This window comes from Anser brachyrhynchus (genome assembly GCF_964034855.1).
Source record: "Anser brachyrhynchus genome assembly, chromosome: 5".
Classification (NCBI taxonomy): domain Eukaryota; kingdom Metazoa; phylum Chordata; class Aves; order Anseriformes; family Anatidae; genus Anser; species Anser brachyrhynchus.
The window spans coordinates 30,283,270-30,296,091 of NC_137699.1; the positions used below are offsets into that span (position 1 = coordinate 30,283,270).

Below are 12,822 nucleotides of genomic sequence, written 5' to 3' on the forward strand. Positions count from 1 at the left end.
TGACTGAAGTGTAACTTTTTTGGAGTTACCTGCTAGTGATATTTGGCTGACGATCACTTTATATAGCTATAGTCTCTAAAAATAGTTACTGAGTGAAACAAATTTAGGTTTTTGCACTTGTTATTTTTGCTTTAGCTCGTTTAATTATGTTAATTAAAAGCTGTGTTATCAGTCCTGAGAACTAGTGGATTTCGTTTTTGTATCATATATATAAAAACCTCTTAGCCTCTCTAAGGAACTGCTGTTGTAGGTGAGAGGGTTGCTTGCTTGACAGTCCCTGACTGAAAGCAGACAAATGCCTGACCTGCAGAGTACTTAAATCTGCCCGTATTGAATTATCTTCATGCATCCAATTCACTAGCTTATACTTAAAATCTCCCTATTCCTCGTATTTTACCCTGGCTTCTTTAATGTATTCATGATTGATGTGCATGTTTGTAGTAGCAGGAGAAATAATCAAAAACTTTATACATCTTAATATAAATCTCTAATGCTACTGCAATATTAAGACTAAAGGATCTAGTAATACAAATGCAATAAATTCCTTTCACGTTAATTAGTTCACATGAGACACTATGTAATCTATAGCCCAGAATAAATATCAGAGGAAGACATTAGGGAAAACAATGATAAACTACATATATAAGTGAAGCATGCCAGAGCTGATGTTACTGGAGAAGATGTAATTTTGGAGCTTGTCTTATTTATTTTTCCCTCCCGCTATTTTGAGTTTGTTTCATACAGTTGGCTTCCAAACTTTGATTTGCTGTGCGATTTTAGTCAGGATCCTTGTGTAAATGTATATTTTGATACTTCCTTTGATTAAACTATGAGAATTTCTTTAAACAGAGGACATCTGCCTCGTTCAGTTCACACAGTGGATGCAGCTCATTAAAGAACAGCTATTTAATATTTTATTTTCCTCTTCATTACTCCATCCCTTATTTACTGGATGGTGTTCAAATCCCACTGTAAAGATGCAATTATTAATTCCCCTCTAAGTTTGCGGTGGCACCCATTACTATAGTTTCTGAATGCTTCATGTGGGTATTAATTAAACTTAATTTTCAAGACTCTTGTGTGAGAAGAGATGTCTTTAGACCTCTTCAGATTAAGAACAAAGGTAGAGAAATTATGTTCTAATCAATTGCTATGTCTTATTTTGGGCATCTCAAATTTGGAAGTGTGCCCAGCATTGTTAATATTTTATATATTCTAATTACAGCTTCAAATTAAAGCTTCAGCTGCTTTGGTAAGTTTTCAGCACAGAAGTAAATCAGGCCTCGGCATCAAGTCAGGCCTTTGAGAAGCTTGCAGTTAGTGACAGTGAATGAAAAATCATCTTTAACAAGTACGCCAATGGTCACACAGGAATGCTGCAGCAAGTGCAAGATGAGAATTCAGTTTGCTAAGACAGCAAGGAAATGCCTTGATTCTAAGGCCATCCCTTCTCTTCTCTCAGCTGCACCTCCTGCATGTCAGAGCTGTGCAGAAGAGACCAGAGTATGATTGTATAATTAAAGACTGTCTTAGGCCATAGGCTCAAAGCATGCTAGACTGACATTTTTTCCTATGATGTATATTATGTGCATATGCAAGCTGAAGATCTGGGGAAAGTTACAGCAAATGACTTGGAAATGAATTATTAAGAGCAAGATGGATGCTTTTGATGTCTTTGTCATACTAAGCAAATAAACATACGCCCATCCCACTCACTGTCTTCACAAAAGATGATTTTCTTCCCATACTTGGCAAGAGTCGACCAGTCCTTTCAGGATGAACTAGGTCTGTTAGAGCTAAATCACGCGTACTATAATCCCAATTCAATTGACTGCAAGGTAATTGTATCTCTTTAATGCAATGGACGCTTGGCCTATTTTTAAATTCAATTATGGAACTCATGCACTTAACCATTTTGGAATTTCTTCTCAAAGCTGTCTTTTGAAATAGATAATAGCCTGTTTTAGTTTATTTTTTTAAATTATAAATAAAAGACAAGCACAGAATAACTTAACTACAGGGACATACTGCTAACAATACTTTTGAATATTCCTTTTGTCTTGGAAAGTGCCTTTCATCAGTAGATTTCAAATCAGCTTAAAAGGTCAATTCAAACTAATTTGAAGTTCTTTCGTCTTATTTGTATGTTTCACATAAAATGAAATGTCTTTCCTTGTTTATGTTCTCTTGTGAACTGTACCAGTAAAATGTGTTGCTGCTTTAAATAATAGGGTGTCCTGCCAAACTCGTTGTTCCTTGCTGCTGTTAAGGCCACATTTGTAATGATTTTTTTTTTTGCCCTCGGGGCCTTTCATCTTTGTAAATGAGTTATAACTCCATGACACAGTTCTGAAAATTTGATGTTCCTTCTAAATAGTGCTGTCACTTTTTGGTAAGGCACAGGAAATAGAGAAAAGGCATAGATGAATCCAAAGTGAATATGTAAGCATTTTCTAACAGTAAATCGTTTACAGAAACTATTGAAGTGAAGGGTTTCCATGCCATTAATAGTAAATGAAAATTTGTGAAAAAAGCTCATTTTCAAAGTGTGTTGCTCTGCCAGCATAACTTAAATGTGTATGATTATATTAGATGTGTGAATGCTGTTGAAAACACACATTTCTGTTGGCCAAACTGTTTTTTCCTTTATAAGAGTGCCAATGGGAAAACGAACTGCTTGGCTCACTGCTCCCCAAGTTTCCAAATTTTGAACTGTTTACTTTGCAATTAAGTATTTCAGAGTTGTTGCTTGATAAATGTGAGAAGATAAATTCAGTTCAGTAGACTAGAAAGGAATTACTGAGTTTGGTGTGATACTTTGATGGTCAGGAGTAGTTGGATCATTCCTTTCTTGTCTGGGGAAAAAGAGTTGCTACTAATGATGTGTACTTTATGAAATTCCAGATGATCAGCATGTTTGGTTCAGCCCTGTTGCTCTTTCCTCTTTTAAGCTTTAGTTTACTGGTTTTTGGTAAAGTACTGAGACCAAATGCACTTTTTTTTTAAATCTACCTGTCTATAAGTATTTGGATATGCATATACTTGAATATACGCATATTAGTCAGTGCTGTGCTTTTTTGTATTTTCAGAAGAGTTTTTGAACTTTCTTACAGTACTATGGTGAGAGCAGATTAAAATCTGCTCGTTTACAGATACAGGTTAAGTATGTAGGTTAAGATAAATCTCTGGACTCAATTTTTGTGCTGAGACAACTATCTTTTTTTAAAGTCAATATTTTTAGTGTGTAATTATGCATTTTAACTCAGAAAAATACCGTAAAAGACTTACATTCACAATATAATTTATTCTCGGATGGTGTAATTCAATTCGAAGTCGTAGATCACTGCAGAAGTACTAAATGGCTTCAGTCACTGTAAGTTGAACAAAAAACTAACCAGCAGCACTGAATTCAGTTGGTGTTTGGAAAATAAAGTGCTCAAAGCAGAAAAGGATCTAGAAAAGACTTCAATTGTAGAACAGGATATACAAGTTCAACAGTGTAAGCATTCTGCCCAGATGCATGTGTCGAAAATTCTAGTCTGTTTATTTGCTGTACGGTTATTCCAACAGGAGAAGGCTTCATATGATTCAGGTCTGTATTTTCAGCGTTCTGATATGTTTTATATGAGAGTGTTAAGTTTTTGGGTGGATTTCAAGATATTTATAAATAATGTTACATTTTTAGACCTTATGCTTTAATGTGGGCCAGTTTGGTGGCATAGGGATAAGCTTGACACCCTTGGAAGAGTTTGCATAGACAACTTTGAATTCCAGGCAAGAGTTTGTTTTGAGAGGTAGAAGTAGATCGCTTTGTTTGGTATTTGGGTATGGAATTTCATGCTTCATTATTCCTTACATTCAATCTCGAAAAACAAATCGGGACTTTAGAAACTGTGGTGCTTTCCTAGTTTGTGCTGGGAATTCCTCCCCCATCCCCACCTGCCTTTCTTCGTTTACTCCCATAGACTATCTTTTTAAAGCTGATTTCCCTGGTTCCACAGGGAAAGGATTAATAGAGGGAACATGTCTAATCTTTTGACTGGCACTATTTCTACTGTCTCATTGATGACATGTTCTTTGCTGATGTGACATTTTGCACTGGGTAGTCCGTCATGCTTTGCACTGTGTTACTGCAGTTCGGAATTGCTGATTTGACTGGTTCTCTTGCTCTGAACAGGTTGTCGCCTGGTTCTGATGTCTACGTCACTGTTTCATCCATTGCCTTAGCAAGGTCGCAGCAGTGCCGCAATTCTCCAAGCAACTTATCAACCTCAAGCGAGACTGGCTCTGGTGGGGGCACATACAGACAAAAATCTATGCCAGAAGGGTAGGCACTCTAGACTTTTTTCATATTCTTTTTAGGCAGTTTTTTGTTCTCTGTTCCATTTGTTGTAATGTATGTTAAACACAGGAGTGTTTACACAGCCTCCTGCCAACTGTTCTTTACGCGCATTAAAACATGTTTGTCCTCAAGTATCACTGTCATGCTTTTTGGAAGTCAGATTTTTAAATCCCTTGCTTATACTTTTTCCATTTGCACCCTGACTTTATCTCTCTGATCCCAGTCTACAACAGAGCTGAGGCTGAGAGCTCATAAAGGAGCCTTTATGTATTAAAAAAAAATAAATTAACAGTAAATTAATTCTAAATTAACAGTATTGGTTTAATGTTGCAAATTGTTCCATTTCACAGGTTTAGATTCTAAAACTAATAGGTTTAGGGCTTTGCAGTCTATACTAATAGTGGAAGCAAAATAGTGGTGACTGCAGCGAAGACTTCAAATATATGTGCTAAATAATCCACAACTAGTATTTTTTTTTCCAAGTGTTCATAGTCACTCTGTTTTAAGGCTATGTAATCCAACTTTCCAGAAATCTTCAAACTCTGAAATGATCCAATGTCAACGTAAGGGGCAGCTTGTAGAGGAAGAAATTAAATTTGTATCATTTTCGGAGAACACTGAATGGAGCAATAAGTCAAGCGTCTCTAAGTAGGGAAAAAAATAATTGGCAGTAAGAGCTATCTACCACATCCCAAATTACTTCCTGTAGAGAACAGAGAGCAAAACTGTTCATATTGCAAAGCTTTCCTGTGAAGTCTTGAATACGTTGCTTGTCATTGTGTGTAATTCATTCTATTTTGAGTCTTATATAAAGTAGAATGTCTTTCTCTCTATTATAGAAAAAAATAGATCATTAGTAAGAATAAATATCATTGTCAAGAACTGCTTAGCACAAGCCACTTTTTTAAGCACAAGCCACAGTCTTTTGCCTGTTTAGGTACAAAGAATGCTGTCCTGAGCATGTGTTTAAACAAGTGCTGCTTCTTGCTCCAGGTGACTGAAGATTTGTCTCCCTGTATTCTCCTTGTAGCTCAGTTTGAGGTTTTCAGAGGAAGCCATCTCTTCTCTGTTGCACACCTTCATGAAAGCCTTGATTTGTGAGACTATCACTGTCCAGGCCATTATTTGAGTTTGTACTAAAGTCCTACTGATGCTAGGAGACTTGCTCTAAATCCATTAAACTTCATTGTACAGAAACTAAATGGAAGCATGTCTAGAGCTCTGCAGCTGGAAAGAACACTTTAACTTCTTTATACACTGTATACTTCTGTCTCATTCATGCCAGCAGCTCTTGTGTTGTCTAGAATTCTGAAGAGCAGCTTGTGCTCCCAATATTTGTCTGCTCTTTTCCAACTACGTCATTTGCTCTAAAAAAAAAAGTGATGCTGCCATATGTCCATAGACCATTGCAACCATAACTGCTTGAGTAGGAAGGAGTTTTCACACATGGGGTTTTTGTTTTGAATTGGCCTCATAGCACACCACCACCCTTCCCCAGTCCTTTTCTATCTTTCAGGTTGGTTATACACATATTTTCACTGCAGCATTCTTTGAGAATTTGGCAAGTTCAGCAAAGATGTGTCCTAGAAACCTTTCATACACTTCTGTTTGTTTCTGAAATTTATTCAATCCAGCAAACAATATTTTAATGGAATAATGAAGGAAGTAATTAATACATGAACTTTGCTTTTACTTATCAGATACCTAAAAAAACAAACAACAACATGAAAAAACCACAGCTAAATCCTTATCGAACTCCAATGATGTGACTGTTAAATTCTATTCTTAAAGGAAAAGCACTTTGTATCTCATACTGTCCTTGCACACATGGGTTATAATTTACCCAGGCCTTCCCAAACATTATCTACCAGGCTAAAGAGAAAGTGCAAAAAATGTCATTAAGTGAGAAACATTCCATTGCCTCAGTAAGCAAAGTAGTGTTCATTACAGTTCCTTGGGCATCTTTTGTTGAGATTCATCTGAGAGGCAAGATTCTGGGCAGCTTTATAGAGGTGTCTGGTACACCATGTAGAGGTGGCAGAGATTAACTCATATGTTGTTAAAGTAGGGGAGAGATAGTAGCATTCGATTGCTGAGAGTGTGGAGTAGGTACCTGTCCGAAGAGGTGCCGTGGCCTGAAGGTAATCTTCCTGAGGTGGGGCTCCGGCATGCTCTGGGTATGCCAGTCCCTGAGACCTCCCAGCGCAGATCTCAACTGCATCACTTACGTGTACGTTTCTTTCTTGCTGCATGGTATGACCAGTTTGAACAGTTTGTGAAACTTAATGACTGGAAACATGGGTGTGAGTCCAACCTTTACCAGATATCAGTAAAAGCAGTAATTGCTGCCTCTTCTAGGTTATTGGTCCATAATCTGACTTGGGTATAGGCCACGCTTCATTGCTTTCAAGAGTATCCAAATTGGTTTTGATGTATGTATGTGTATTTCGTATACTCATCCCGAGATTACCTGAAGGTACATATATGTAATAAATGGTAGTAAGGTATGAAGAAAATACTGAAATAATGCGTTTCTTCTTAAGATCATATATTTAAAAATACATATATTTAAGCAATATTCCTGTTCTTTTAATCCTTTGCCTGTTCTTTTAATCCAGATTGACTTCTACTTAGTTTTTGGATTCCTACCTACGTACTCTGATGGGCCATAAATTTAAACAGCATGGAATATAGCACCACCTGCGCCTACTATTCCCATTTTTAAATAGCCCACTTCATGTTAAAAAAAAAAAAGATATTTCTTCCCATTTCAATCAGTAAAGCAGTGGTTTTAATGAAATAAGATTAGCAACACAGTATTTTTGTTTATCTCTAACCTGAAAAATATGCACACCATAGAATGCGAGAATAAATGAACTGTTTTCATAGATATGAACATACGGGCTTTAGGTAAGAGGACAATATAAATATATAGAAAGTAAAATATGGATGCATCCCAGCTTGGTCGAACTAAGACTTCCTGGATTTTTGGCTTTTTCTTCTGTTTACCAATTTCTCATTATTTTATCATGAAAATATATTCTTCCCAAAATACTTCTCAAATCTAAAAAGTTTGGAAATTATCTCAGATCAGTGTTTAAAGAATGTCAGCTTCTAAAATAGTGTGTTGTCCTTTTGTGCATTTATTGAATCAGTATTGAATTTAGCATGTTTAATTTAGGAATTTGATTAAGTGAACTTCTAGTTACAGTCAGTGGATGGAAAAGGAAAAGCCTTACCCACATAATGCAATCTCAATTTAAGGTGTTTTTATTCAGAGGGCAGGTGTATCCAGATTTTCTTGACCTTTTTATTCATCAGATCATATGTTAGTTATGCCAGGGAGAGATGAAAAAAGGAAGTAGGGTCATGTTTGGAAGACCCAAGTTCAAATTTTGACATTCTGGAGCTGTGCTGGAGGTGTACACAGATTCTGGAGGCTTGTCTTTAAAGGTGGGAGTGTGATTTTGTTGTTCTGAGTCATACTGTCTTTGGTGGGTTCACCTGAATTAGTAAGTAAAAGAACATTCAAATAGGGTCACCACATTAAGCTAGTTTTGATGGTGTGACAGATCTAAGCTGCACATTAGAGGTCGTGAGCAGTCTGTAGCTAGTAGTGTGAGTAGAAAGCATCGTTTGAGCTATTTTATTTTCTCTTGTTATATTAGGCACTGAGAGCTAGAGAAACTCCTTGATATATAGAGAATATATCAGCTGGTTGGAATTCTTTCGAGAAGTTTTGGATTTTTTTTTTCCTTCAGGGTATGTCTGATTTTAAAAACAAACAAACATTATTCTTGAAGAATTCTTAATGATTGGCCTGGTAATTCTGAACCGATCTGTACTTACGTGTGATTTATGTGTAATACAAAATTATAGTTTTAATTCTTACGGACTTTGGCATATAATGCATGTATATTTTGGTCTCTCCTTTGAATTTAGATTGTTCTGCTTAAGTTTACTTTTACCTTTTATTGAGTTTTCCAAAATCCATCTGACTAATCTAACAGGATTTACAAAGTCCATTGAACCCAGTTTTCTTTTGCTCCATGTGCTTTCTTCTACAGCAGTAGGTATAATTGATGCCTCCCTGATTTCCTACTACTGTATTTAGTTCTCACTAATCAACTCAAGTTATTTTATGATTGAAACTACATTGTTTACAGAACTCGTACCTCTCAGGTTTTTGGGGTCCTTAAAAAATAGTCAACTTCATAAAATCTTAATTAAAATATTTGGCAGTGTAATATTGCCCCAAATAAATCTGTGTTGTTTGCATGTATGTGTGCGTCACTAAAGTGTGACCTAGTAGTCTTTCACTTAAAACCCGGGAAAGTGGCTGAGATCTGTGGGATTCCAAAATGAACCTTCAGATACTCACTTAGACTAGATCCAAGGTAGCACTTTCCCAGCTAAAAGGATTCATCCTTAAAATCTGCTCCCAATAAACACACCTCATTCTCCTATGTGACTTTTATCCAAACTTTCATGTTCTACTCATTGTGGTTTCTGTAACTATTTAACTGTGTGGTCACCTTTCCTTATAAATGTCTGTGTAAATGAAAGCCCGTAATGTTATTCCTGGATGGTTTGGGTCTGTGTTTGAATTGTATGTATTGTAACAGATTTTCTTGTTCAAAAATGATTAATAAATTAACGTGTACTGTACATCTTATGCATTAAAGGTCCTAAATGTGTCCTGAGAGCTGCCACAAAAATGAAATGGAACATCAATCATACTACGCATTACTCTGCCCTATTGCTTTACACTGGCTTCTTAAAAGTGCTCTTTCCCCTTTATTCATATTTAAAATCACTATCTGCTTTGTTTTTTGGGGTGTTACAACAGGTTTGGAATTAGCCGTAGATCCCCTGCTTCCATTGACAGGCAGAACACGCAATCAGATACGGGTGGTAGCGGCAAATCCACACCCAGCTGGCAAAGAAGTGAGGATAGTATCGCTGACCAGATGGGTAGGTAATTAATTCTTTACAACGAGCAAGTGGTGCTAACCACAAGGTGACTTTGGCAATACTTGTCTCTGTGCAGAGGGAGAACCCTCTTAAGCACTGTATTTTTCAGTGTCTTTGAAAGTTAACCTTGTTCATCAGGATGAATAATTAGATCTTGAACATATATTAGCTTCGGCAGTCTGTGTCCTTGAGACCTATGAATATCACCTGAGGAAGGACTCATTTCAGTTTTGCATTTGACAATGGGGCTAAATCTACCTTAATACTTTTACCCTGAAACACTGTCCTTTTAGAATCAGTTGGGTGGACACATTTTATAATTTGCCTTGCTGTTGAGGACTTGTTTGACCTCACCTGCTCTCCCAAGTGACTTAACTTAGTTTATTTTTTGCTTAGTTTGTGTAGAGTACTTGTGATGCTCCCTTTCAAATGGTGCTATATAAATGCAAATTGATTGTTTGATCATTGAAGCTATAAAAATACCACGTACAAAATGGGTAAAAAATGCAATTAAAGTTTAAATAGTGAAGTAAATCTATAGCTTGGTAATCGCCTTCCACCAGTGTATACATTTTCATTGCACTTGGCAATTAAGCTGTCAGCTGAAGGAACATATTAACTACATAAAACAGCTGGGTACTGAGGATTTGCATTGTTAAGCCTTCATTTGGAGTTTCTGCACATAGACCTTTTCCCTACAGCTATGGCTTGATTTGCGTGGATACCACTGAGATTGACACCAATGGAATTGTTGTACTATCTGCAAACAGCGTTGATCCAACATGATGAGCATGGTCAAAATTGATAGATTGTTTTTTTCTTACTTTGTTATCATAGATTAAACAATTCCATACTTTTTCCATCGTTGCATATATACAGATCATTTTGCCGCATCGTAGCTCTTTGCTTGTTCTATATAAATTGACTAGTGTTGAAAACAGAATAAAGTTCAGTGAATTTAGCAGGAGTTTTGTGAGGGAAATGCGGTCGTCAAGTTCTGGAGATGTACTTTGTTCACATACCTTCACAACCTCAGAGAGCTGTGCCTTATTATTGAAACCATCTGTCAGTCCCTCCCTCACAACTCCCCCCCCATACTTCTTGCTAAAAAGCTGTGATTATACTGATCTGCAGTTCTCATTTTGACAGAATGATTTTTAATCACACATGTTTTGATACTGTTGTGATGGTAACGACACATGTAAAACCGATCCTTTCCTCAGCATTACTTTTGCAGACCAACGGTTGTGTGTTGATGCTGGCACTAAGCAGAGCTGCCAGCGAGTTCTGTTCTAAAATGTCAGGAGTCACCATATTAGCAAAATAAATAAAGGCCAAAAAGTACAGGAAAAAATGTGTGGTAGATAATACCTCCGGCATTTGGCAGAGGCTGAAAAATGTGTACTGACATATAATCCCTGTATTTTATCTCTTGTGTATTGTCCTGCATTCATAGAGTGCCAGTTGGAAGCTGCATCTCTGACTGGAGACTTTATTGCCAGTCTGGTGAATCTAGGTGAAAGTTGGGTTCTGTGCCAAATAAGCACATTTCCACTTGGGATAAGCTGTATCAAGGTAAATAAGGCATTAGGTGCAGTGTATTCACACTCACACCTTCCTGCCCACTCTTAGCTACAGAAAAGCTTTGTTCTTTGTGCACCAGAACCACTTGTTACCACTTGCCAGGGAGAATCAAGTTATTTAAAAATAAAAAATAAAATAAAATAAGCCAGTTATGCTGCAGATGGAGATGAACAAACCATAGCTGTATTGAGGAAAGCTTTAAAGAACTGCTAATTACAATGGCTGTTGTGAAGTACGTGATGTTCATAAGCACATACTATATTTAAAAGTAGTGTTTCTAGAAATGCAAAATACTGCATAAGCACAGGAGAGAAGATCTATGTAAAAAGTTTCAGCTAAGAAAGATTCCTTTAAAAAACTGGCCTTGGACTCTGAAAAAGCAGTTATGTCCCTGAAGGGTTGCCTGAACATCCTCTAGACGCTCCATAGTTATCTCTTAGGAAAAAAAAAAAAACTGTCCATGTAAGATGAGTAATTAAATCAGTCCACTTTTACCTGGTTCAATTTAAAAAACATTCCTTTCTTTTGTACATCTATGCAGTTTCCCCATTTACAGTCCTTAGTTTTTACAGGAATGTTGTGATTTCGACAGATTATGTTATTTCTGCAATTAGAAAACACTTATTTAGCTCACCTTAACTTTGACAGGAAATACGTGTAGTAGTGGTACTGGAGAAAAATGTGCATTTAAGCCATCACTGTAGACTTTTGTTATTGTCCTGCCTTGCGTAGAATACAATATAAGGAAATGCAGATCTTCAGAGGCTTTTTAATCTCTTGTCCACAGGCAATATACATATAGACGTACAATGTCAACACACTGTGAAAATGAATATTCCTCTGCGTTCATGTTCTGATGCAGTGCTATTGGACAATGGGAGCATGGCACTGCTCAGGTTGTTCTGTTAAAGCCAGGACGGTGGCTGCAAATTTTTCGTGAATTCTTTCTGATTTACGCCAGGCAGGAATGGGCCCTCACTTACTCACCTGTGTTTTGTTTCAATGTATTTTTTTTCATTTGGAATGAATTTCTTGTTAAATATTCAAAGCTTTTGGCTACTGGTAGTAGTGGGAAAAGTTGCAGTGTAAAATGAGTTGCACATTTTTTTAGTTTGTTGTGCTGCATGCTCTCTTCAGTACATCACTGTATGCTGTATTGCAGAACCAACATGTCACCTTCCAGCAGTATCAAAAGTACTGCCATCCTTCAGAGAAAGCCCCAGTGGAAGACTGATGAGACAGGATCCTGTGGTTCACTTGTCTCCAAATAAGCAGGGTCATGTAAGTTATCCTAAAAAAGGAATTATTTAATATATTGCTCTTGCTTCAAAAGCTCTTGATACCAAAAGTGTTGTTCAAAATTGTTTAGTGTGTCAGTTAAAGACAGACAAAAAGGGGAAAAAATAGTCAAGCCTTGTTCCTTATTAAACTAAGGAGGAGGCAGTAGAGCAGATCTATTACTTCCTGAACCTTACAGAAGCTAAGGAAGGTCTGCTAAAATATTTGTTAGTTAATAAAGTTTTACTGAGAGATGATCAGCACTTTCTTGTTTGTTATCTTGTGATAAGGAGAGGATTTGTGGGAGTTTACAAAGCTATTTCTAGGGCTCACGTGAGAGTTGAAGTTGACTAATACATTGTGCAAGGCAAGACTCTGAAGGCTGTTTCTTTGAAACAGAAAAGTGGTCTTGCTTTTGTTTTGTTATTTTCTCCACTTTCCTCGTCTACTGTAGCTGTTAATTCCTTTCCATAACCTAACTTGCACACTATTAGAAGAGTACTTTTGAAAGGTCCACTGGAATACAGCTTAAGTGTCTTTCTTATTTTATTTGTTTTAATTTCTGAATGGTAAATTCTGCCCTTCTGTCTCCACACAGTTAGGTATGTACTCTGTTTTGGAGACTGTCACTTCTTGATTTATAT

The 12,822-nt window shown here is 36.8% G+C and overlaps 1 protein-coding gene across 26 annotated transcripts in view; it reads left to right on the forward strand.

The window, feature by feature from the left end:
- The window catches only part of SIPA1L1 (signal induced proliferation associated 1 like 1), a 205,577-nt gene that overhangs the window by 170,393 nt on the left and 22,362 nt on the right, over window positions 1-12,822 (forward strand). For 24 of the 26 annotated variants that reach the window (XM_080595949.1, XM_080595945.1, XM_080595927.1 and 21 more), the window contains 3 exons: window positions 4,178-4,327; window positions 9,192-9,316; window positions 12,063-12,181. In XM_080595949.1, the coding sequence (XP_080452075.1) occupies window positions 4,178-4,327; window positions 9,192-9,316; window positions 12,063-12,181 (394 nt within the window). The remainder of the gene's footprint in view (window positions 1-4,177; window positions 4,328-9,191; window positions 9,317-12,062; window positions 12,182-12,822) is intronic. The other 2 variants (XM_080595942.1, XM_080595943.1) reach the window with 1 other exon arrangement.